This window comes from Candoia aspera, chromosome 6 (assembly GCF_035149785.1).
Source record: "Candoia aspera isolate rCanAsp1 chromosome 6, rCanAsp1.hap2, whole genome shotgun sequence".
Lineage (NCBI taxonomy): Eukaryota > Metazoa > Chordata > Lepidosauria > Squamata > Boidae > Candoia > Candoia aspera.
The window spans coordinates 45097423-45124816 of NC_086158.1; the positions used below are offsets into that span (position 1 = coordinate 45097423).

General features: G+C 38.1%; 1 protein-coding gene across 1 annotated transcript; it reads right to left on the minus strand.

Moving 5' to 3' along the window:
- Positions 1 to 282: 282 nt before the first annotated feature.
- On the minus strand, positions 283 to 23943 carry PLEKHB2 (pleckstrin homology domain containing B2). Its single transcript, XM_063306949.1, has 8 exons — positions 23785 to 23943; positions 20628 to 20700; positions 17651 to 17803; positions 14180 to 14282; positions 6955 to 6994; positions 4415 to 4504; positions 3642 to 3744; positions 283 to 2305 (listed from the first exon to the last, which is right to left on the minus strand). The coding sequence occupies exons 2-8, from the start codon at positions 20662 to 20664 to the stop codon at positions 2169 to 2171; spliced, it is 663 nt and encodes a 220-aa protein (XP_063163019.1). The 5' UTR covers positions 20665 to 20700; positions 23785 to 23943; the 3' UTR covers positions 283 to 2168.
- Between the last annotated feature and the right edge of the window lie 3451 nt (positions 23944 to 27394).

Here is a 27394-nt window from a genome sequence, read left to right on the forward strand (position 1 = left end):
CCTGCCCCAGGAGTTCTATAAATGACACACAGGATTGTTTTCTTTGCTTTTGCAGCAAACTGAAATTCAACTGGCCAGTTGTTAGGCCAGTAATAACCTGATTTACCCATTGCATTTTAAAATCTAGTTAGCAAGTGTTTTATATATTTTTGTGTTAATATTCAAAGAATTCTGCATAATAAGGTACTAATGTTCCAATAAAAGAGTGCTTTCAAGACATATTGTGATCATCTTTGATGCCTAATTTGGCTAATTATCAAGAAATACCAGAGATACATACAATTTCAACTTGCCAGCAGTTCAAAGACTAAATTTATTTTTTTCGAAGTACAAATACATAGAAATGGGATTTAGGGAAATCTATGAAGGACATAAAAGTTGCACTTAACAAGTTACAGAAAAAGAGCAAAAGCTAGTATTAATTTTTACTATATAATCAGCTTCTTATATCTTAAAGGCTTCCAATGTAACATATATTCCAATGTAACTTATATATTATTTAAATACATATCAGATTTATGAAACATTTATTATCTTCAATTCACAGTGTGATCACTTGAAATGTCCTAGACTGGATCTACTCACAGGAACAGTGAAGAAACACCTCAGCAGAGGGATTATTTCTTTAAAAGAAAGGTTCCAAGTTCAACAATGATGGATAACACCCCTGTCTCTCATTAAACTTCAGCAGTTGCTGCCTATACCTCTAAGGCAGAAAGTAGCAGTATGTGCTTAATGCAAAGCTTATGGAAGCCAATGTTAAGACTTCCTGTACCATCATCTGCCTTTGAATTAATTATTCTGTCTCAGCAGAGACATCGCACACTGCACTAGCATTTGCCTTTATGGTACCTGGCATGACCCAAGTCTGCTTCTGTGAAAGTTTCAACTTTGCAAAACAAAACAACAGACAATAAAAGACAATTGGAAGAATTTTATGCACATCTTAACATTTCAACAGGACATGCATGCATTGCTTATCTATAAAAATATCAGGTTCTTACTGCTAATATTGTGTGTGAGCTAAAAATAGAAAATGAAACTCATCAGAAGCTCTTGGAAGTACAGCAGCCTTAACCTTTATAATGTACCAGAAGAGTAAATAATTGTTAAAAATAATATGCAATGAAAAGAAATGAATAAACTTTAGTTAGCCTCCATTCTCTATAATTATAATCTCCTATATTTAAAACAACCTAAAAAAGCTTTAAATGCCCAGTATGACCATAACATCACCTACTATTTATTAAGACCCAAAGACTTATCACACACAGGTTGAATTATTTTGCTACTCGATTTCTTCTGGCATAGCTAAAATTCTCAAGTCAGGGCATTAATACTTACTATTCCCTACCTTGGCATCCCCCCTGATGTGATGGGATGGCAACTTCCAGAATTCTAGGAAGTATAACCTCCAGAGTACTGATAATTCAACACAAAACATCCAGAGGATGATGTCCAGTCTCTTACTAGTCTTACAACTAAATGAAATAGCGACTTCTATGACACTGGCATTATTTGTATGGTCACCAAACTCCTTTCTACCTTTCAAGTACAGATATGAATATTTTCAGGACAAACAAAATGTCAGAGTGTTTATGGCTTAATGATCTAGGAAGATTTATATAGTCTATCTGCCTTTATGATAAGTATTTAGCAGCTGCTAAAATGCAAGAACAACCTGAATAGACTCCGTCTGTCTGTCTGTCTGTCATCTCTCTCCCTCTCGGAGCTAATAGAGTGTATACTAAGTCATGATCTTTTGTCTTCGAGGAGTGTTTAAAAAAGATACTTGAGCTTCCTTCTGAAGCAGCAGTTAAAGTAATTTTAACAGAATGGTTAATATTTCACTTTAAAATGAAGTCAGCTATGGCTGTTTAGCCACCATTAGTAATATTTCACTTGTTATTACTGCTACTTGTTTATCACTATATAGGCTGAAACTTACCTGGCTTTTTTAACTAAAGTGAACTTTTTGGATGATTAACAATGTGATTAACTAATTCCCGTGTATCACTAGCAAAAGCATTGTTAGAGCTTATGAAACACCTATAGACTGAACTGAAGTACTTTGCGTGTGTGTGTGTGTGTGTGTGTGAGTATATATATAAATAAAAATACACAGAAGATAATAAGAATCTCCCTCATCCTGAAGCTCCAAAGGAAACCTAAAACACCCAAAACAATGAGCCCAGGGCCATTCCTGTTGCTGCCCCAGCCAGCATGCCCAATGCCAGGTCTCCATCATTATCTCGGTAACGTTCTCGAATGATGACATGGTTTGCAGGAAGCTGGCCATATGGTCCTAGAGAGAACAAAAGGGGATATCAATGAACTAAATTTGAAATCACTTCTTTTATTTTTGTATTGTTCTAGCACAAGGAGTGTTACATTTCCATAAAACTGGGCACCCAGCACATTCTGGGCTATACCTTATCATGAAGTAATAAAGGAAGTTTTGTAGTGAATGTCAACTAGAAAAGCTTGAATTTAATAGCAAATAGCTCATTCACATATGCACAAAGCAAGAGGTAAATGAAGGCACACCAGTAAGAACAGTTGATTAAGACTGCATGCGTATTCAGATACTACACAGTTTTAACTCATTCCTGATCCTCCAAAATGCTTTGGAAGAGCAGAATGTCTTGTTTGAATGAAGTCATTGTGAGGACACAAAGAACCCAGGGTGAAGAACTGGAAGATAAGCTGGTCATACATTATTCAAATACAACATAATGAACAAAACAACTACAGCATGATATAATTAGTTCTCATACATAATCATTTCTCAAATAACTTTGTCTCATCATAATTATCAACTTCTAGACATAAGCTAAGAAGTGGGAAAGCACCGATGGGGTAATAACTGGTGCTCAGATTTCTTTGCAACTCTAAAGAATACGCAAGCATTGAATGTGTCTGTCATATGGCATCAACTCTCCCATTACTTACAAAATTTATTTTAGGATTATTATTGACTAAGCTATTAAATAGAGTACATTCCTAATGTGAGTGGATATACAAACAGGATATACTCAATAGTGCACTGTAAGTATCTACTCATAAATAAGTCCTACTGAGTTCAGTAGCATTTACTTCCAGATAAGTATGTATAGAACTGCTTCCAAAATAACCTGCTGATTCAGTCCAAACACACTAGATATAAAATATGGTAAACAACATACTTTCTCCCCATTCCTTAATATATGGCAAAGGTAGACAACATTTAGGCCACATGTGATTCCCTGGCCCATATTGCACCACCAAGATCACATGGCTCAAATTTTAATGGCAAATTACCATTAAAAAAACAACAACCCTCAAATTTTAATGGCAAATTACCATTAAAAAAACAACAACCCTAAAGTAAGTGTATTAAACTTCTCAATAAACCTAATCCAACTATTTTGCTTAGCCTTCTCTGATTTAAAAGGCGGGTGGGCTGGAAATTTCAGCTCTAGGCCTTCTGGTGACTTCACTACCATAGCCCTTGAAGGTCAACATCTTTTTAAAAAGTAGTACTGCAAAAGTTCTGCAGCTTTTGCCCCTGCCATAAAATAAAAACAATGCCTGCATATAATTTATTAAAAATTACTCTAAGTTGTGAATCAGCCCTTGAGAAAAATAAATACAGCAAGTACCTTGGTTTGGATATTGGTAAGGTACAGCATACGTCTGTCCATTAGAAGTATAGATGATCTGAGACCCTGGATATGCACCATTGTATTGTGGGTAACCATAAACCTGAGGAAATTATAAACATATTAGGAGCAAGTGTGAGAGAAATCACACCCAAGGATTCCTTTTCTAAATAAAACGTTGCACCTTTTATAGAACAGTGGGCACATCTGCAATTTTGAAATCATGTTATGAATATCCTCATAAATGGTGGGAGTGAATGTGGCCAATTACAAAACCCTTATTTACCAGAAGGTCAAACAGATTAGGCTGCTCTCCAGCACTATTTTTACCCTCTCAGGATGCATTCTCTGTCATTAGCTGATCTTTGCCTGTGTGTGTGCTTGCCAGGACTGGCAAGCACACACAAAGCCCACCATTTAATTTAATAAGAATGCTTTCAGGATCTAATGGGGACCAGAGTAATCCTCAGAAACAAAAGGTATACTTAAGGTAAGTACTTTGCAACATCTTAACTTTCCATTTATTTGCTTTCAGTCGAAATAATCAGATGGACAGGGAAGGGCACCCACAAGATCCAGGACTAGGAAGCTACAGGTTATGATTTAATTAGGAGTGGTTGGCATAATGCGCCTGTATGAAAAATTAAACAGTACTTCCTAATAGTTATATGTCAAGTCAGAGACCCTGTCAGCAAGTTTAATGCACGATAGCATGAAACGTGTCAATTTTAAGTCATTTGCTCTTCCTTTATAACACATTTTATGCTGTGTACCTCGGGTGATGGTGTTGCATAAGCTGTGTATGGAGGAGGTGCTGAAGAAATTGCATTGTCATCATACATCACTTCAGAAGCAACATAAGCCTGGACATATCAAAACAGAAGTTTAGCAAAAGTTGGTCATGTTATTAAATGACAAATGCAACTAAGCAGACCAAACCTAGGAAACTCAAAAGAAACTAGCATCTTTTGCACATGTTAAATATAAGGTTTTCATTTTTTTTTTTTTTTTACAAAACAGCCTTTCTGATCAATAGCTGGATAATTTAATACCTATTATACATACTGTCCAAGTTTAGCCTCTCAGTTTTGCCTTCTATCTAATATCAGGAAGTTGAGAAATGGAAACAGCCCCTATAGAATCCCAGAGGAATAGGAAAGGAGATGCCACTGTAACGTAACACAGACCAGGCTCGCCAGTAGTTGTGGTAGGAAAATTAACCCCTATGACCGCGCAACAGACTTCTTACAAAAAAAAAAGAACCTCAAAATTCTAAGGGTCTTTAACTACTCCATTCTTTCAGCAGTTGTAGAAATGCCACAGTGAGTGGCACTGCAAAGGAAACTATCTTTAAGAGACCACTCTGTGCCATTCAGATCAGTGCCATAAGAATGAGAATAAGAATCCCAACCAGGAGCCCCACCAGTTTGAAAAAGGGATTTGTTATTCAAAAACAACTTTACTTTGTTGCCTTTGTGCAGGTAGTGACTGAATCTTTTTTTTTTTAAGTATTACATAACCCACTACTGTGTTTGTAAAGAAAACGCTCCTGCTATGTAGTTCTTCCTGTGGCTATATCTTTCCCTTTCTTCACTTCTGCAAACTGGTTGTGGCTTTTTACAAAACAAGTTGTTCTTGTACAAACCTTTCACTCAACTGGCTCTGATGTCTCCTTGAATAATCCTGGTGCTCCTTTCAAATGTGCTGGATTACAGGTCCCACGTCATCCAGCATGGTGATAGGACCTGTAATCCAACACACCTTGAGAGCACACCAGGCCAACAAGGCTGCCTGAACCGGTAGAAGCAGAGCTAGTCATGAGTTTAAGTCTGCCACCACTGCCTTGAACATTCCCCATGGTTAACTTTAGATTCATGGGCAGGGAACACAATGAGCATGGAAAGTATGTCCCAAGCCTCACTATTTATTCAAAAAAGACTTTTTAAAAAGAAAGTGACAAATACTCCTTTAAAAAATCCCCACCTACAGTTTAACTTTGGGGTAGTATATAGTTGGCCATATATGGAATGCTGACTTTTTTTAATCTCTGAAAGCTGAAATAATGTTCTACTATACAGGTACAGGGGACTTGGGTTGAAGATTCCCCTCCTTTTTGCATTTAAATAATCCCTTTTAATCACAATCTGCAAGAAATGTGACAAAAAGTGGTAAGTGGCATCATTATGGATTTCTTCCTCAGCCTGGGCTACTCAATAGTGCAATAATGGACTATGTCAGATGTGGTATTAATCCTAGCAATTTGCCAACAGTCTGGTGTTTCTCCAATGACACAACACACATTATCAGCCAGCACTGCTCCGGTATTGCCCAATGTTGCTTCTGAAAGATTTCTTTCATACAGCTAACCTGCTCTGCAAGTTCTACCTCAACAGGACCAAATGGAAAAGAGAGCTAATTGACAGAGTTACTGTTCATCAATAAACAGCAGAGCAACCCAATACCATTGCTCCCAAAAGTTACTCTTGATGGGGTTGTGTTCCTCCTGAAGGAGGGGATCCATGACTTGGGGATCCTACTGGACTCTCAGTTCCTGCTAAAGCCACAGTGGAAGCCACAGCCATGGGAGCCTTTGCCCAGCGTGGGTCGGTATGCCAGTTATGACCCTATCTGGGCCAGAATGCCCTGGTGTCAGTAACTCATGCCTTGATCACCACTTGGCTAGACTACCAAAAGAATTTATAGGTGGGTTGTCATTGGAGATGACCCAAAAGCTACAAGTGATACAAAATGCAGCAACTAGATTATTGTTAGAAGAACCCTCAGTACAGTACCAGGATATCTCCAGCAAAGCCTTGCAAAATAAAATCTGCTTGTCTGCTCAGACATTTAGACAGGCCTGTTGGGGGTTCCCCCTCCTTACGAGGTTCAATTGGAATGAGAACCAGGTGACCAGTTTTCTCAGTACTGCTCCCCACTCTCTCTGAAATACTCTCCCCCAGAAATGCAGACGGCCCTGACCCTGTTTGCATTTCGCACACAAGCGAAAACTGTCTTGTCCAAGCATGCTTTTGCCCCTCAATTGCTTCTTGGCCATTTGTTGTGTTTAACTTTCCTTTTGTTCTTGTTTTTGTACTGTATGCTTTATCTTGTAGTTACCCAACCAAAGTCCATTAGAATTGAGGCAGGATATACATATTGGGAAAGAAATCAATAAACTATTAAAGACTAACATTAAAATATTGGTAACAGTAAAGCTTGTAAGCCACCCAAAATCAAATTATTGAAGTGGGATAAAATCATTCATAAGAAATAAACAGTTATGTCTCTCACCATAGATAACAAAAAAAAATACCTCATTTGTCCTGGCATCCTGAAGAGCAATTTTCCAAGCCCTGCAAGAAACATGAGCCAAGTATAGCATGAAAAGGAAACAAATCACTAGCAAAGGTCTTCAACTTATGTATGCAATTACCAGCTGTAACTGAACAACCATAGCATCATCATCATCATCATCATCATCATCATCATCATCATGTTGTGTCTTAATATTCAAAGTGAAACTATATGTGGTATGCTTGGGATTCCGTAAAAAAGATTTGTGGTATCAGTAAAGACTTGAGGCCACAATTCAGGGTGGGATGAGGCTTAACCATCTGAATCTGGTATATGTTATGCACTTACAGTATCAGACCACAGTACAAGGGAGCATATGCGTTAATTCCCCACCCCACCCTGCCTTCTTCCCACTTGGGCCGGTGTGATGCTCTTTATTTTCTGGATGGCATCACTTACTCTCCAAAGAGCAAAAGTCTCTTCTGTTTCTCATCGTTTGAAAGTTCTGTCTTGTGATCTCACATGCAGAATGAGCACAGTTGATGCTGCTTTTCTTTTCCCTCTCCCCATTGTTAATATGAGAGCTTCAATTTGCAAGGGATAGGTGCTCTCTCTGTCGGCAAACTTTGATGCTATGGTTGCACAGGCAAATGTGGAAAAATCCAATAAATTGGTTGCCCAATGATTACTCAAAATTGAGCTGGGTATAATTTGAACCGACTGTTTGCTTTTCGTTGATTACTAAAAACAATCAAAGACTCTCTATATTTACTCCCTGATCTATTCCAACTATCATTAGGTTTTTCCAGGGACCACTGTAATGATGTCCTTCCTTCAGCACTGTTACAGAGCAGATATTGCAAACTCCCCATGGCTCATTATCTCTGCCCTTGTGACACACAGGCGATAGAATCAATAACACACATGAAGGTTTTATGCAACATTGCATCAAAATCTTATTCTTCCCCTTCCAACAGCAATCCCTGGACAATTAAACCATTTCTATGTTGATTTTCTGCTCACTGATAAGGTTTTTTATACAACCTACAATCTTGCAAAGTTTTGTTATCTAGCCTCAAGGTTTCAGCAGGGTATCCACAGCAAGATATAAGATGGATCGCTGTGCATGCTGATTTGTGTTTATCTATTCTGACTCCCTTCCCCCCACTTTTTAAATTTCTGTTTTATTTGCTGGCTAAAGGCTGTAATAAATAAAACTGAACTGAAATATGTGTTAATTCTCCAAATCTAAACCACTGCAACTCTATTCCAATGCATTAAAACCTCATGCTCAAAAGACTGAATGGTAGACTTACAGTACTGTGAAGTATCTTTTTGGTCACCAGATGATAGATCTTAGAGAAAATGGTTAACTATTCTTTTTTAAAATCCGTTTTATTTAAGAGTTTAACAATACTAAAATTTAATACAAACTGAAATCATAAAGAGAAAATAGAAAGAAAAGAAATACAAAGTACAAAAAGAAAAGGAAAAAAAAAAGAAAAATTAAGAGGAAAGAAAATATATATAAAAAAGAATATTTAAAGAAGTAACTCCTGATCTTCCTTGCAACAAGTGAAGGCAAATTTAATATTTCTCCACCCCCTGTAAAATTACATACATAATTCACTTCTTCCAATAACCCCGCATCCATTTGTAAATCCAAAAATCATTGTTTCTGTCCAAGTATCGGCAAAAAGTCCATAAACAGTTTCCACAATTTCATAGAAACATTTCTTATTTTAACCCTGATCAAACAAGTCAACTTTATATTCCTTTTTGCTTCTGACAGTCTTGATCTTTAATTCATCAAGTTGCTGTCATAGATTGAATCTCCATTTAAACTTTCTTTCTCTCATCTCAGAGATTTCTTCGAGGCTTTAGAAACCCTCTTGCCCACGTGATTTTTCATCTCTTGGTTTATCATTTGAATAAACAACAAAAACTGGCTGTCTTCTCTGTCTTGTAATCCACAATTTCTTTGTTTTCCAATATTTCTACATTGATTGGAATTTATTTCACCTCTTCATCCTGTCTGTCTGTAAATTTTTTCCCATCTTTTGTTTCTTCTTTAGAATCTTCAAAAAATGCATTAGCAGGTACAGTATTTATTGCTGTCAATTTAGCTATAGGTTTCTCTCCCAGTTCCTCAAGAATCCTTTGAAATGTCTCAAGTGTCATACCTTTATCTGTCATTTTGTAAGTTCCACTGCTCTTCTTTTGATTCAAGAATAAAAGACAGGTTTATCTCTCTCCCTCTCTTTTTTCTTTCTGGAACGTTAGTCTCCTCTAGTGTCCCATTCCTATAATCACAGTCTCAAATTTCCTTCTTTATTTTCAAATTTCAACTAATCATCTCTTTCCTAATAGACTAAACATTTTATGTTCCTACAAAGATATTATTTTATTTAGTTATTTCAAAAGTCTTAACAGAGGTCCTAATATCCCAATTTGTCTGGTCCCTTAATTCATTTAATTAATTTTCTTGAATTCTTTTTTAGCTTTTTGCCATTTATTTTATATTCTTTAAATTCTTTAAGCTGTTAATTAGTTTTTCCTCTATTTTGGGATAAAGTTTTACTCACCAGGTAGTTTTTCAGACTTGTTGCTTGGAAGACCTCTTTTAACTTTAAAATAATTATAAATCCAAAAGTGTTTAGAAAGTGAGATCAGATGAACCCAGTGTCCTTAAAGGCTTTGCCATGGTTGAGAGCTTGATGGCTTCCCTTGTCTCCCAGCACTCAAACCATGGATCAACTGCTATCCTGCAGTCTCCTCAGGAGGAGCAGCCGTCTGGAGCACAAGTGGGCAATCTCTCATCCTTTCCTTAGCCACAGAGGTTCTATTGGACCAGGCTTGTTGCCAGTCTGTTGGTCTTAGCCAAGTCCTTGTCTCCAGTCCTCCATCTTAGCTCACTACTGCCTCACCAGGAAGTCCAATGGTTAACTTATTCTTCATGTGAGAACACACATCCAAAAAGAACTTATTACCTTAGGAAAGAAACTTCTCAGTCATAGGAATTGATTTCAGCCACGCAGACAAATTATTTACTATCTGTTACCCACAGATTCAACACAGTACTCTAAGGACAATATATAAAAAGTAAAACAGATACAAAACCTATCTAAACCATAAGCTTAGGCTAATTTCTCTTCCTGAGCAGAACTATCAAGTCCCACATCTGATAAACAGTTCTTGGTCATCATAGCAATAGTGCTGACAGGAAAATGTACTACGGTACTATCCTCTAGGATAGGCATGGTCAACATACAGCACACTCTGACAGCCTATATGGTCAAAAGGCTGTTTAGAGGCACTGAAAATTATACCTTCCGCTACTGCTTGATGATTATGGAAAGACTGGCCCAAGCTAATGTTGCTTTCCTGAGTGGATGTCAATATCCTTGAGATCTGCCTGCTACTTGTGGAATGGGCCAGTGTGATATGTTCCCTAACCGAATAGCTAGCAGTGGAGTAAAGAACCAGTTTTTGGTTAAAGATTAATGAACCTCATTCATTAAAGATTAACGGACTGTTTGGAACAGCCAAAATTCCAGTATGTGCTTAGATAAATTTTTCATGTGCAAGCCATGCTCTCTGGTATACAATGGGTATGGGTAGATATTGGACAGCATGGTGTCTTTTGACATATGAAGGCATGCGTTCCCCTTAGAATTGAAACAAGGGCTCATTCCACCATTATCTTTATGAAAAACCCACAAGCCTTAATGACAATGTCCACAGTCCTATTCTCCTGAGGTTAAGACTATCATGAAAAACATCTCCCAACTATGTTAATATTAAATATTAAGAAGAAAAAAGTAATACTGCCCTGTATGCTTACTGAATGCTGAACATGGGACAGTCCATTATTTGGTAGTTTCAGGAATGAAATGAGGGGAAAAAATTATCTTGAAAGAAAAGAAATGAAAGAAAGCACAGTGAAAGCAGAAAGACTGCAGGAAGAAAACATTATGAATTCTCTATGGAGAAGTATTAAAACAAAGATTACTGTCCCAACAGAATGGAAGCAAATTTCTATGACCATTTATTTATCACATTTACATAGCCGCCCATCTCACAGAACATGACTCTGGGCAGCTTACAATAAATACCAGTGCTTGTGTCATTGTTCTCAGTACACTGTAATGTCTGAAGTAATAACCTTGGCAGAGAACCAGAAGCAGTCCACTGAAAACAGGCATTATCTCAGGAGCCCTCACCACTTTCAAGTCCCCCTTAAGATATCATTCATTCATTGGGACCTCTGGGAGTAAGAACAGTCCTAAGAAACAGTGAACCAAGCCATAATTGAGTTGATAGTTGCCATTTGGATTGCTAGAGATGCCACTCATATTGATGCCTCCAGACTCCTTCAGTTCACCTATCGCCCCCACTCCAAATCCCCTCTTTAGGCACCACAAGACAGTATGGTTGAGACAGGGGTTTCTATGGATGGAATCAGTCTTGCCGTTGTCACTTTTGAGAATGTATAAAGCTTGACTTCCAGTGGGAATATGGCGATCTGAACAGCTGTGTTCACGGGTTCCATGGGCAGAACTGACAACGTGGCAGTTTTTTGCGGTCTCAGGCAGGTTTTCCCTGAAGCCCTGGAGACTTTTCATGGATAGAAATCACTCAGAATCATCTCATCTGACCTCCAGAACAGCGCCTTGCAGCCAGAGGATCACAAACAGCATTCGCACTAATCTGGTAGAGACACCGGGAGGCTGAGACGTCACCATTTCCAAGCTGAGCTGTAGCCTTAGAGAGACACTAAGGTCAGCAACCCCATTTCTAAATCACCCAATTTATCTATTTTTTAAGTTTATGTATCCTAAGAGAGGCTTTTTACAGCAAGGAGAAGCTATCTCTCTTGGTGCTTATTGTTATTTTTGGGATTAATTAATTTTTTTTTTTTAAGTTTTGGCTTGTTTCCTATCCAAATACTAAGGAGGATTGAGAATAAATAATTGTCTCCATGCTATTATTTCTGTACTGAATTTGAAGAATTTAATATTTTCCTACATGTTGAATCTGCTATTTGGACCTTCAGCTTTCTGTTGCCACTTTCCCAGGAGCTGTTTGTTAGCATACTTTCACTTGTGTCAACATCTTTCGGAAATTTTCCATTAACTACTACTTTTACTAGTCAAGTATCTAGGGGGCGCCATATCTACTACCTGAAACATGATCTCAAGCAGACTTCCTCAGAGTTCCGTTGTGAGCTTAAACAGATTTTTAAACAGATTTTTTTCAATTCCTGTCAAGCTATTATACAAGATATTCAGAACATTGTAGAAAACTTCAGCTTTAAAATGTGACATCTGGCTGGGGATGTCATGGAAGAAGTTGAGGAGCTTAACCATGATAGAAATGTTTCTACTGATAGCAAGATCAAGGCTTTCGCTGACGATGACCAGATTGTGGAACTGAAGGAATTAAAGGGACAGATTTGAATTGCAAATCACAAATGGAATTGTTTTTCTGATGGAAAGTTATGGGAAAGAAGAGGTTTCTTTTCTATGGGAGGTTTTCTGCTGAGAAGTCAGCGGTTTTAAGGGGGGCAGTTGGGCTGTTTGATTTTTTTATGAAAAATGTTGTGTGTAATGTGGAGATATATAAATGCTTTGGTATATTTTGAAGTGGGGTAAGATTTAAGAATGTTCATTTGGATTGCTTTTAAGGGTTGTTTGAGTTCATACTCTTTTTTAATGATCTGGATTAAGATTAACAAGGGTATAAACAATAAATGCTGGTTTTAGGTTTAAAAGAATTAAGATTGTTATAATTGCAGTATTATTAATTATAAGAGCAGACAATTTATATGTTTTTTTAGTTTGATCTTTATTAAAGTGGACAGAAATGTATAGAATAGTGGTAGGAAGTAAATAAATAAATAAATGTTTTTGGTGGAGAGTTGATTAGGAGGTTTATATATTTTTCTTTTAATATAAGGGGAAGGAGCAATTATATTTAGTGATTTTTATAATGTGCTAATAGAATGATTTATAGAAATAATGTGATTTTGGTATGATATAGAGTAAGGGATTTATTATGGAAATTGCTGTATATTCTTGCTGTTAAAAGTCGGAAGTCACCTTTCTATGTAATCTTTAGAATTCTTTTTTTGTGTGTTTTTTCACACATTTTTAGTTTTTTCCTTTTTCTTTTTGTAATTTTTTTTTACTTTTTTGTAGTTTTTATCTTTGCTTTAAATCTAATCAAATTCTTATACCAAAAAAAAAAGAAAATGTATAAAGCTTGTAGCTAGAGAGGGGGAGGGTTCTTTATGAGCCCACTTTTTCACCCCAAAAAGAGTTAATCCTTTCCTAATGGTTCCATCACTCTGGTGACCAACAATTTCTGTAAGAAAACATTTGCAGCATATATGATTTGATATTCACCTTGAAGATTTAGAGGACCAGAACATAATCTAATTAATAGTAGTTGCTTTTAATTTATCAAGAGCAAAAATTATGTTGGTGACATTCTAATGGACAGAGGGAAATTGAAGCTTCTTTTAGCAGTTATGTGCTAATCTTGAAAGAAGGAAGCAAATACACGCAACTGAATATTCAGGATAATCTAGCATTAATTTCCCTTAACTTCAAAAGTAATCAGAGAAAGTCAACAGTCAGATTATGGAAAATAAGATCAGCATCTGCATCTGCAACTTCATGAAGTATGGTAACACATTTTGAAAATTATGTACAGGAATTCTTAGTTGCTGATAAGAAGAAGATACAAGGGCAGATACAGGAGAGATAAAAACAAAGTACCTTGGAGTTATAAAAAAAGAGCAAACCAAAGAGACCGCCATTTTGCAATCTGCGTAACTGTTACTGTTTTACCTAATTTTTTTTTAATTGTATGGCATAGCAGTTCGGTGTTCATGCTGCTTTTTTTCTTGCTGGGAAATCCTTGTGAGGTCCAGCAGCCAGATGTGTAGACTGTTTAGCCGTGACAAATCACATTGCCCGGCGTGCACCACGAGGCTAGTCTACGCTGCACCGAGTTGGGCTGAGAGAAAGTGAGTGGCCCAAGGTCACCCAGCTGGTTTTCATGCCTAAGGTGGGACTAGAACTCACAGACTCCTGATTTCTAGACCAAACTGGCTCTAATTTATATATGTATACAGATTTCACCAAAAGGTATCATGCAAATATGAGCTACTCCCATTATGAGTTACTAAGATCCTGTATTTGCATCAAAGCAGAAGAGCCAAATTATTCAAAACTTACAAGCAATCATCAGTACTTTCTGCACAGAGATTGAGCACCTTCCCATCACGGCAAATTATCTGCAGTAAGCAGTCTTTAGCCTTACCCTCTGGAGGCTGGAAACCTGTCCAGAAATAAAGAGAGATACTTTTACTCCTTGTAATGAAAAGTTAATAACTCAACACAAAAACCAAATCTCAAAAATCCAAATAGATGTTACAAAAATGCAACAGAAAAAAAGTTCCACTTTTTGCACCTTAACAATTGGGAAAATAAAAAAGATTTTAAAATATTTCTCTTTTTAAATGTGAAAAGATGTGAAATGATGCATGTTTAGAAATATACCAAATCAAAAATTAAAGCAACATATGAAAGGATTAAAAAAAAAGTATCTCAACACAGAAAAATCTTCCAATTTAAGTCCATAAAAATGATGAAACTATGAAAGAAGTTCAGAAACTGCTAATAGCATTAGTACTCGAGGTTCAGAAAAATAAGATTGATTTGCCACATGAGACTTCTAATTGATTTTTGTCCCCCAGCTTTTTTTTCCTGAAAATTAGCAGTTTCTGTATCTGATACAGTGGAAAACAAAATCTGTAATACATAATTTCCTTTATTTTACTTTCCTTTTTTTAATGTTAATTTTTCCCCCATTTTCAGTATTAACTTTTTGTTCACCCATTTCTTCTAAACAGGAAGAAAAGGAAGAAATACTGCATTCCTGAGAGTTCAGCAGCTGCCAATTTTAATAAACATTCAAACCATTTTAAAAAATATTCAATCAATATATTACAATTATTGTCTCAATAACACATACTTTTCATATACCAATCAAGCTTTTATAAATAAACCAAGGAATACATATAGGTACTGCACGCTTAACGACAATTGGGATCGAAATTTAGGTCACTAAATGATGCGGTCATTAAGCAAATCCGGAGCCCATTTTATGACCATTTTTGTGGCAGTTGTTAAGTGAACCAGGTGGTTATTAAGCGAATCACGTGGTTCCCTATTGATTTTGCTTATCGGAAGCCAGCTGGGAAGGTTGAAAATGGCAATCACGTAACATGACCATAGGACGCTGCAATTGTCATAAAAACGCAATGGTTGCCAAGGACCCAAATCATGATCATGTAACCACGGGAATGCTGTGACTGTCATAAGTCCATTTTTTCGGCACCATCGTAACTCTGGAAGTCACTAAACAAATGGTCATTAAGCGAGGACTACCTGTAATACCACTGTAAAGTAAAAAGTAACTATCTATAAAGATTGTTAATTAAAAATCGGAAAAATATTTGTTTTCCCATATTACCTATCTTGTGCAGAGAGATTTTGCTTAATCACCAGCAAAAGCAGAAGCCAGAAGCCATGCCTGCCAAATGTAAGAAATATGTGTAATTTCTGTTTGCCTTATAGTTACAAGGCCCTCACTGCTAAAGAATCAAGGTGCAAGGCTCTGCTGTAACTTATCAGGATGTCACATAAAGTTTCCCAACCTTCAGACCCTGCAAAACTGGAAATAGTGCCTTATATGATGCACAATGTTGCTCAAAGACAGAGAGATTCTGAAACAAAAGCAATAAAGACAAAACTCCTATGATGATTTTTCAGTATGCATACTGCCCTTCTCTAAATGTATAAACTTCAGCTCCCAGAATTCTCTGGTCAGTGTCTTTAAGTTCTTAACTTGTATTAATAGACAACGGGAAGGATCTATTCATACAATTGTGGAGAAGGACTAGATTAAATACAATGATCCACAGGAACTTTTCGACAAAAAATTCTTATATGAGCCCTTTACTGCCCTGATTAGCTTTTGCATATTTTTTTTAAAAAAACAATTTCCTAATATACCAAGGAATATATTATTTCCTAATATACTAGGAGTCCTTTCCTAGAACTAAAATACTGCAACCTATAGAACCAAAAATGTTGGTTCCCTAATGAAAGAGAAATTATCTTCCCTCACAGAGTCCAAAATGCAAGCTCATTATACAAAACAGAATTAGCTGACACTTTTTAAACAAAAGTTGTAAGTGAAATAAGACTTTCGAACTTGAGATGCAATATGGACAACTGTTTGACTCAAAATAATTTCCAAAAGCACAGGAGGGACATTGGAAGTTATCTAGACCAGCCCTTCCAGCTGGGGCACCCTCCAAATGTGTCCACTTTAACTACAATATCCTCAGCAATTCCCCAGGAACTGAGAAAGGTGGAATTAGAGTGTTTCTCCTCTTCAGGTGTATCTGAAATTTGTCACCCTGCAATTTCCACTCACAGGTTCTAGTCCTGTCCTCTGGAATAGCAGGAAACAAGTCTGCTTTATCTCCTGTGGAGCACTCTTACATACGTATATTCTTCTGTAAGTAAACATACCACCAGTCCTTTCAACTATAGCTCAGGCACACTTTTACTTTGTCAACATCCTCTGTAACACCCAGAACTGGATACAGTACTCTACACGTAGTCTACTTAAAGCAGATTAAAGAGACCCAGAAGCCCTAATCAAGGGTTATGCTATCCAGAGCACTCAAGAGTGTAGCACTCTAGATTACCCCATCAACATTGCTCTTATGCCAATAGCTTCTGCAGATGTCCACATTCACACACATACAGGAAGAAGTGCAAGCAGATGAACATGAGACAGCCAGCAGGAAACTGATATCACTAGAAGCGGGGGGGACTTAACCGAAGTGCTCATGTGATGAATGTGTCAGTTCTGTTATGCAGGAATGAGGCTTATTAATTCTTGTAAACTGAACACTATTCTTTGGTTAATTCAGTATAAGTCTGTAGTGGCTTTCTCAGGAACTGCACTATGCTGTTGGATGATTTAGCCTCAGTTATGTGATTATGCACTACAGACAAGTCTATAACCTTTCACTTTTTTCTGGCTTTTAAACAGAAGGCAGTAAAGAAAGGAATTAACAGAGTCGGTCAGTCACCACCTACATTATATAACATGAAATTGTTCCCAAGTGGGGCAAAACAACTGTTTTGTTTAATGTTCATTAAATATATGGATTTAGTTATGAAATATATAAGCTCAAACTTCCAGCATCCTCTCTTCTTTTGTGAAATAAAAACCAACTAATCAAAGACATGTATACAGATTCTGTCACTAGAAAAATAAAAGGAATCCTCACCACTGCTGGTAAACCAATTATTATAATACTAAAACCCTCTCCGAGCTTACATAGGAGTAAGCCCCACTGAATCAATGAGGCCTATTACTCATAACTGACCAGCATTTAAAACAATTTCTCTGCATTCAGCATTTTAATTGGGGAGATGGGCGGTGATATAAATTAAATTAATTAGATAGATAGATAGATAGATAGATAGATAGATAGTTTTAGATCTACACCACTAATACCAGTATTGTGGATGACATTAAATTCACTTAGATTGATGGGGGGGGAAAGGCAGACACAGGCACATGAAGGGAAATGGAAAGTCACATAAAAAGCACATAATCACCTCGGCATTCATTTCCCCCTCTGATATTGATACAGTCAATTTTCATGTGAATTCTATCTTCTAGATCATGCCGATGTTGGTCATCATAAAACAATAAATGGCCATGAGACCACAAATCAAACCAATTTTTCTTCCAGCGTCGTAATATAGTACCTAAACAAATAGAGAATAATTATTTTTGGATACACTGATTAAAAGACAGTCTTTTTCTAAAATGAGATTTAAAAAATATTCCAATTTGGTCTGTGACATTTTGTTTTTCATACCAATAAAAAAAATTAAAAAGCAATTCATGCAAAGTACTTACACATGAATAATTTCTCCAATTTATTGGGTATTACCTTTCATAATTGTGCTGTCTAATGACACCTTTTGCCCCAAGAAGAGTGAACACAATTTGCCCCAAAAAGAGTGGGTCAGTTTGCATATAATAATATTGGCTTGCCAAATCATGGTTTGGCAAACCAAGAATAAGCACTGAACCTCCATCCTCTTCTTCATCCTAATTCTTCCATCACATGCAATTCAGAATTCTACTAAGTAAATCAGTTCTTCTCATTCTGAAAGTAGACAGGAACTCTAATAAAGCTACCTTATCATGGAAGGAGAAGAGAATATACAAACCTGGCTTGTAAACTTGGGTCTTAAGTCTGAAGCCCAGGAATTTCGAATAAAGTAATACAGGTAGTCTTTGTTTAACGATACTAACTGGGACCAGAAACTCTGTCATTAAGCAATGCAGTCGTAACTCAAAAAGCCATGTGACTATGCTGCTTAGTGACGGCAGTTACGGCAGTCCTGGGTGCCATCATTAAATGAGGACCACGTGAGACATTAAGCGAGGACCTCACATGACTATGACCCCATTAACTTTGCTTGTGGAAAGCCAGCAAGGAAGGTGGCAAATTATGATCACATGACTGCAGGACACTGTAACGGCCATAAGTATGAGGTCTGGTCATAACTACCACTCATTCAGCACTGTCATAAGTTTGAACAGTCACTGAATGAGTGGTCATTATACAAAGACTACCTGTAACAGTAAATAAAAGGGTAACTTATGAAGTAGAATTTAAGAATTTCTTAAAAACAAATTCCGCACTGATTCTATTACTGGAGGTTTGTTTTGCTCTTTATCACGCTTGACATGGGGATAAAAAAGTTCTATAGCAAAGAGAACTAAAACAACCAAGCACTATCTACTCAGATGTATTTCCTGTCTAATTCAATTGGAGTTATGTCTTGGTAAATATGAACAGAATTTAACTATGTATTGTCTGAAAAAATAAATTATGAAGCTGGTAAATTTTGAAGCTGGTAACAACAATGTAAGGATTTATTTATTTTATTTTATTTTTTAATCAAATTTTATCACTGCCCATCTCCCCCCAAAAGGATTACTGTATTCACATGTTTTTTCAGATGAAGGAATAGCTTATGCAGTGCACTGGGTACCAAAAAGGATTCCAGTAATCCCTCTATGAACACATGCACTCACAGCTGTTACACTGAAGTAACTCTATGTACAGATCGGCAATCTATGTAGACAAAACTGAAATGTGTGAATTCTTCTATTACGTCAATAGAATGGCATGCACTACGTTTTCTTCACACAGAAGCATGCAAGTAATGAAAACCAGCATAATATTGCAATCTGAACAGTGTCAAGTTATGACAGCTCTGTTGTCAATCACTATAATTTCACTTTTGTCTTTTCTACCCTCTTAAAAAGATTTTCTGTTATCTCAAAAAATGACATCATATCGCAATAGATATTACCAGTATTAAAACACGAGGTTCTCTTTTTCAGTTGAAATTTTAAGAATACTGAAATTACTGATAGGTTTGAATATTCTACAATGCTTTAAGAAAAAAGTCAAACATTTTCTGTTTTAAAAAAAAGTACAGAATTCATTACCTCAGAATATAGGAATGGCCACCGGCCATTAATCTTTTAATCTTTAGAAGAAGATTGAAAACGCTCATGGAGGATGAGGCTATCACTGGCTACTAATCAATAGGCCAGCACCTCCGATTTTCTCCAGCATCAGAGGCAGGCTGGGGATTCCTCTGAATATCAGCTATTGTGAAACAGAAGCAAGATGTGCTCAAGTCCTCCTTATGAGTTTCCCATAATCATCTAATTGGACATGTAGGAACCAAATGCTGCTGGGCCTGAGTCAGCTGAGTTACTCTTACGTTTTTAAGATACAGCTTGGATGCCAGGAAACATCCTAACTCTTCCTAAGAACTGACTCACTCTGACAAAGTTTTCTTCTCTAACCAGTGAATGAGATAGACATGCCTACATTCCTTGTGTGGCCAAAATGCTGCCCTCAATGATTTTAGCATAATATGATGGTTTTAATAATGGCAGTTATTAAAATATGATAATCCAAATATGAAGCCTTTTTTACATGCTTTTCTGAAAGATTTTAAGGGAATCAAACTATAGATCAATTAAGAACTAAACTAAACTAAACTAAGAAATTCATTATTACCTTAACTGACATTTTCTGTTTGAGTCAATGCAGCTACAGAGATCACTACCTGGATCCAAGCAGCACCACTTTGGGAGGATGTGTCTAATCCACTATTCCCAGTCTCATATTCCACAACTCCAGAATTCCTAACCATCTCCCAAGTAGAAATCATAGAAGTTGCACCTCTATATATCTAGGGGGTACCTGCTGGGAATAGCTATTTAATCCCTTTCTCTTCTGTCCAAAAGTTCTCCCCCACTACCACCACCATTGTAATTTGCCCTGTGGGAAGAAAATACAGCTTGCTGATAGGAGGGGAGCTCCACACTAGGAGAAGAAAAAAAGAGGAACAGAGCCCTTGCACAGAGCATGCTGTCTGTCTGCTCTAGTTGCAGACTTTTTTAAAATAAACAACAAGAGATCCAATCATTATCTCTTAATATCAAGCTATTTGGCCCCAAAGCAGAGAGTGGATAACAGAATCCATTACTCACTTTGTCGGAGCAGCCATCCACTTTTCACCAATGCCATCTCCAATCGCCAGAGGGAAAAGGAGATGATACGCCTCTGTAGATATAGCAAAACATAGCAGTAGTGACATTAAAAAGATGCATCTATACAACAGTTCTCAAAGGTGCTTGGGAATTCTGGAAGTTGTTAACATATCTGAAGGATGCCAAATTCATGAAAGTTGATGTAAAATACATTTTTCTCTCTCAATGGTGATGAGTTTTTTTAAAAAAGAATAATTTAAAATTATTGTGGCCATATATACACTGCATTGTCCATAATTTCTAAAAATCCCTATGATGCCTTAAACATTTTCAAGACTTTTTATTAGGAGGCCACTTCATGCAAAAAACCAAAATATCACACAACATGAAGGGCTTTTCTGCTTCTGAGCAATAAGCAACAAAAAAAAACCTATAATATTCTGGACTCAGGAGAATCATAAAGCAAGATTTTACAACAATGCTGAATGCATGTAGAACAGCCTTTCCTTCCATTTATTTCCTGTTAATTATTCAAATGAGCAGGAGAGCTAGTGACCCCACACTATAACTGACTTGCCAACTACCACCTGGACATGGCAGACCAAACTATCCAAGATGTCACATAATGTTATAATTCCAAGATACTGAATTTTTAAAGAATGTTAGTTAAAACTGTGATAGGAAAATTATGAATCAATTATCTAGATATGCAACTTGATTTAATCCATGTTTACTCCAGAGAATACACTACTAAAATCAATTTAAAAACTAATAAACATGCCTAATTTTGCAACCTCAGCTGAGGAAAAGCAAGCTATTCTCAAGAGGAATGAATAAGCCATGGACTACTCTAAGACCCACCGCTGCTACTACCATGAATGTGTGTGTGTGTGCACGCGCATGTGCACCTTTGAGTCAGTTTTTGACTCCTGGCAATTGCCTGGGCTAGTCCCTACAGTTTTTCAGAAGTGATTTGCCATTGCCTCCTTCCTAGGGCTGAGAGAGAGTGACTGGCACAAAGTCACCCAGCTGACTTTGTGCCTAAGGCAGGACTAGAACTCAGTCTCCCAGTTTCTAGCCTGGTGCCTTAACCACTACATCAAACTGGCTGTACACCACCACTACTGGGGCAGTAAATAAAACAGTTATATTAGGCCTAATGCTATGGTTAATACTGAGGTGGGAGATGGTAGATTTTACTACTCCCCTTTTCACCTATCCTAGATTTTCCATTCAGCCCAGAGATAGATTTGTTAAAAACAAAGCAGTCCTGGCTACAAAAGTCTGCCTGCCCCTGCTTTATGGGCTAATTCAACTGATAAGCAGCAAAGAGCCCAAGAAATATATAAGTGAAAGGTAGGCCACACCTGTATTTGCAAATACAGGATTACACTTGCAGTCTGAAGAATTCTTACTAGTAAGTACAGAAGAAACTCCCAATGCAATTCTTCTCAAACTGGCAATTCTTCTCAAACTGATAGAACAGTCCCGCCGCCCCAGACTCACACAGCTGCTTTGGAAGCTGTTCCCAATTGTCTCCACATGTTTGTTATGTTGGGAAAAAGCAGCAGCATGAACCTAGAAAAAGATACTCACATGCACCCCTTTCAAAGACACATCTCTAATATATTCTCTGTAAAAGGTGTGCTCTACTATTGAGCCATGCTCCACATTACTGGTACAAGCTCTTTGGAACAAGATTTTATTTAGAACTATAATATTCCTGGAACTTCTTTCAGCTAGAGATACCACTGTATTGATAACTCTGCTTAAACCTTAGCTTATAATTTGATAGACATTACTGATTTGAACTCTTAGTGAAGAAACTGTAAAAAATTATGTCTAAGTAAACTGAATAGATAATTCATCTTAACAATGGACATTTCTAAATTATTTTATGGACCCAAGAAAGTTGAGATAATACATTGCATTTTTATCCACGTGAGATGGAAACTGCACTATTCAAAATAAATCACTTTACTAGAAACAATTGCTAACTTTCTAATCTTACCAGTCCTTGAATGCTAAACCATTTATTTCACTATTACTTTAGTTCAGCCTTGCTTCATCCCCATGTTTCAGGATCACAAATACAATCATCACCAACCATTATAATCAGCAAAATTTATTTACTGTCCAAGACCAAGCACAATAAAAGGTCAGCATATAATACAATAACTATAAAACCATTATAATATGTTGACTAGTGATGATGGGAATCATACTCAATGTATCTGGAAAATAAGGCTGCATTTATTTATGTAGATATCAGTAACCCAATCTTTGTTACGTCAGATTTATAAATGAGAACCTTACATCCCACTGTGCTGTACTTTTTCTTAAAGGCAAAGCATGAAGAAAGTGACTGCATCCTTTAAAAACAAGCAACTTAGTGAAGAGGTTCCCAACTCTCTTTTCTTTTGTTTTACAGCAGGATTACTGTCATGTTGCACACGACAGTAACACCAAGCAAAAACTTAACAGATAAGTACTTTTTCTAACACAGGCTCTCCAAAACAGGAATGTTTTTAGTGCCTTCATTTTTGTTGATATTATGTAACTCTTAAGAGTTGGACCAGCCCATCACTGCAGTCTTGAATTACATTCTGCTGCAATTAAAAAATGACTTCACATTAGAGCTTGAGATTCCATACTGGTGGGAGAATGATTTAAAAGCCTGCAATCCCTCCCTCCCCCTCCTAAAAAGGCTACGCTGAAATGCCATTAAGCCATCTTCTCTTCTCTGATTTAAATCCCCACAGCCTTCTTCTCCGACATTAAGAGGGGAAAAAATACAAATAAGCGATTCAGACTCCATGAGCTCGAACCAAATCGAAGGATTACAAAACGCGATGGCGTGACCTCGCTGGATTTGTCTCTGTCTCGTTTAGACGAGTCGTAGCCGGTGGCACAGCCAACGCACCGCGGCAGTCCGGCTTTCTTCCTGTCCCTCACCCCCACCCCCCGCCTCCGCTACTAAGGATCAACACAGAGCGCACCACCGCCCGTGCCCCGTTGTCTGGAAAAACACGACCTCCCGCGCAGCTAAACTTCAAGCCCTAAAAAGTTACCCCAGGAGCCGTTCTTTTTCTCCCCTTGCCAAAAACCGTACAAGCAATGATCCACTTCAAGAAGAAGCAAAAGCGACTTCACTGACCTGTTACACTTTGGAACGAACGCGCAACTCCTAAAATTCCGGGTTTCGTTCTTCCTCGTTGCCAAGAGATGAAAAAACCTCCCCGGCACCGCCTCCGAGCGTCCAGGCCTCTGTCGTCAGATGTGTCCTGTGACCGTTCGCGTCACTTAATACGTCTGCTCGTAACATTAGGTGGGAATTGTAGTTTCCCAGAGAAAGAGAAGGAAGGTGATTCACACGTCGTTTATTATTTAAATACACCCTTGGGCAATATGGTATTATTTTTTCCTGTTGCAGTAACAAAGGCTAGGTCCGTGGGGGGAAAAGTGAAGAATCTCGACACTCCTCTCCCTGAAATCCTCTGGGTGTTATAGGCGCTTTCTAACATCCCTTCTTTGTCACAGCAGCTTCCTAGTATTTTTGCTGTTGCCATCTACCTATCTGGGGGGGTTTCCTTCCCCTTATCCCTGGCATGTGGGGCAGATAAGAACCTCACAGTCTCTACTGGCCAAACACAGAAATACAAGAGATGCAATAGCTGAGTTGTCAACACCACTCCCTTTCCCAACCATCAGGTGATTTATCTGTGGATCCCTCTAGCACAGCGTTTCTTAAACTTGGCAACTTTAAGATGTGTGGATTTCAACTCCCAGAATTCCCAAGCCAGCATGGGGAATTCTGGGAGTTGCAGTCCACACATCTTAAAGTTGCCAAGTTTGAGAAACACTACTCCAGCAGCCAGGGCCGCAACTAGGGGGGGCAACCGGGGCATGTTTTATAGATCCAAGGAACAATGCATACAGTTACCTGGGGCATTAAAGACATAACATGTTTAAAAAGAGGGGGAGAGGGGGGTTGGCTGCAGAAACAGCCACCAAGGAGAGTGGGATACCCAGCTGCTCCAAGAGTTACTAACTTCAATAGGTGGAGGAACAGAATGCTATGCCTTCAACTACCATGCTAAACAGACTCCTATTTGCTAATGTTAGCCCCAGAAAATGTTCTTCTGAAGATCTGAAGTCATATACACATCCAGCTTCTGATGCAGTCATCCCTGTCTTGGATCAATAAGTGTCCCTTGGAGAGTTTTTATGCTACGCAATTGCTGCTGTTTAAGAAGGCTAGTAATACCCACCATATCATTTCTAAGGGACACTGTATGCTTCCTAACCAGTAAAAGTGTACACATATAAATGCTGGCAATTGAACACACATATAACTGCACTCATCCATACTTACAACTGCTATGACTACTTATATGTCCATATGCCACATAGCTATCAACAAGTCACACAGGGAGAGCAAACTGGAGGCGTGTATACTTGATTCTCCTTCAGGAAACTGACAATCACATGAGCTAATGCATTGACAGCAATGCTTTTGTTTGCCAGAACTTGATGTTCTGTTGTACATGGAAGCAGGGCTATTTGTCCCTGGAAAACCCTGGGACAGATGGGTATCTTTCCATACAGCCAATTATCTTTGGAGACAACACATATCTATTGCACTGGTGGCTTATAAAGCTGTTTTTTGGGCATCTGGGCCCATGCGAGGCAGCATACAACTACATGTTCAACCAGTACATGAACGTGGTAGAGAGTGCGTTCGGAAGACTGAAGGGACAATAACACTGCCTCAGTACAAGGTTTCCTGTGGCTAATGAAAATGTGCAAGCCTTTACCTCCTGTGTGGTATTGTACATCTGTGAAAACAAGGGTATGTTGGGCTATCCACTAATATAGTACACAGGTCACAAACAGTGGGTCATCAAGGGGAGGAGTACTGCCCTGCAGTCAGCACCACATTGCTAAGGGCAGAACTGCTTGTGCAGCTCTTTAACAGACTCCATATGCTCATGCACATATGATGACTGAATTCATTCTGTCTTCTGGGTGCAAACACTAATCATATTGGTTGTCAAGGATAAATCTGAAGGGCAGTGTTCAGGCTATTTTTTATTATGTCAAGCATCATCAATATTTCCTGAAAAGGGAACACCAGAGGTGAGCAGTTGTGGCACTTGAAGGCATGGCGAACAAGGAGCCCTGTGCTCTGTGCCCAGCCCACCACACTGTGGCTTCCCAGCATTAGATACTTTGAAGCCCTCCATCTCTGCACATCCCCACCATCCAGACCCAGTGGAGGTGACAAAGAAAAATGCTACCGGTTGTGACCCAGGATAACAGAGGCATTATCTCCTTGCACACAAGCCACCCTTGGGGAATGTGGGATTTGTTTGTAGCCTTGGGAGGGGAAGATGCAGTGTGGCAGGCAACACTAGGATGGTTTCATGCCCTGTGGCACCACAGCCCAAAAGGGCTGCAGACCAGTACAGGTGTGTTTGTGGCCAGCAGAGACATCACACTGACAACAAAGGTCCGCATAGTTAAAGCAATGGTGTTCCCTATAGTATCATATGGCTGCGAGAGCTGGACCATAAGGAAGGCTGAGAGAAGGAAGATCGATGCTTTTGAACTGTGGTGTTGGAGGAAAATTCTGAGAGTGCCTTGGACTGCAAGAAGATCAAACCAGTCCATCCTCCAGGAAATAAAGCCAGACTGCTCACTTGAGGGAATGATATTAAAGGCAAAACTGAAATACTTTGGCCACATAATGAGAAGACAGGACACCCTGGAGAAGATGCTGATGCTAGGGACAGTGGAAGGCAAAAGGAAGAGGGGCCGACCAAGGGCAAGGTGGATGGATGATACTCTAGAGGTGACAGACTCATCCCTGGGGGAGCTGGGGGTGTTGACGACCGACAGGAAGCTCTGGCGTGGGCTGGTCCATGAAGTCGCGAAGAGTCGGAAGCGACTGAATGAATAAACAACAAGTTCTTTGAGCATAGCCATTCAATAGCAACCCACAACCTCCTCAAGGTCTGAAGCTGCAGGAACTTGTCATTTTTCCTCTCCCCTCACATGCGTGGTTTCCATGTCACAAGCCAGGCAAAAAACTTGCAGAGCCTCACTTTGAGGCACCTGAACATTTTTTTAATTGCTTCAATATATATTATTTTTGTAAGGTCACTGTAAAAAGCTAAAACAACGAACTATTGTATCTTCCTTGTGTTTTGGGGACCCACAATTTTACAGGGAGTTTTTATTCAGCCAGAAATAGAGCCTTGGTTGATAAACTACAACTTTATAGGTTTGCATCCACTTCTCTATGATATTAACCCATTCCTGAGTTTTGATAGTGCATTAACGCTCCCCCATCTAAATTAAATGCCTATTCGTGTTTGTTAAGCTAGAGGGCTTCAGAAGCACCACCTTGAACCTGTTAAAATATTTTTAATGTGCATATTTTATTTTCAGCTCATATTAATTAACAGGCAAAGAGCTTTCAAGCTGGCACATTTCAGTATCTTATTTTCAGTTTTGCTTAAGTAACATACTGTTAACATCCCTCTCTGGATAAAATAAGTCAGCAGGACACACTTTTGTGCAGCCCTTATTGAGATTCTCACCTCATGTATATTTTGTTTTAAAATGCCTTAGAGTATAGAGAAATTTAATTGTTTTTTTTTCTACATTTTCTACATTGCAACACAATATTGCAATTGTTTCTGATAAAGTAACTACGTTTTGTGTAATCGTGACTATAGTAGGTTAACAACTGATCAAACAAT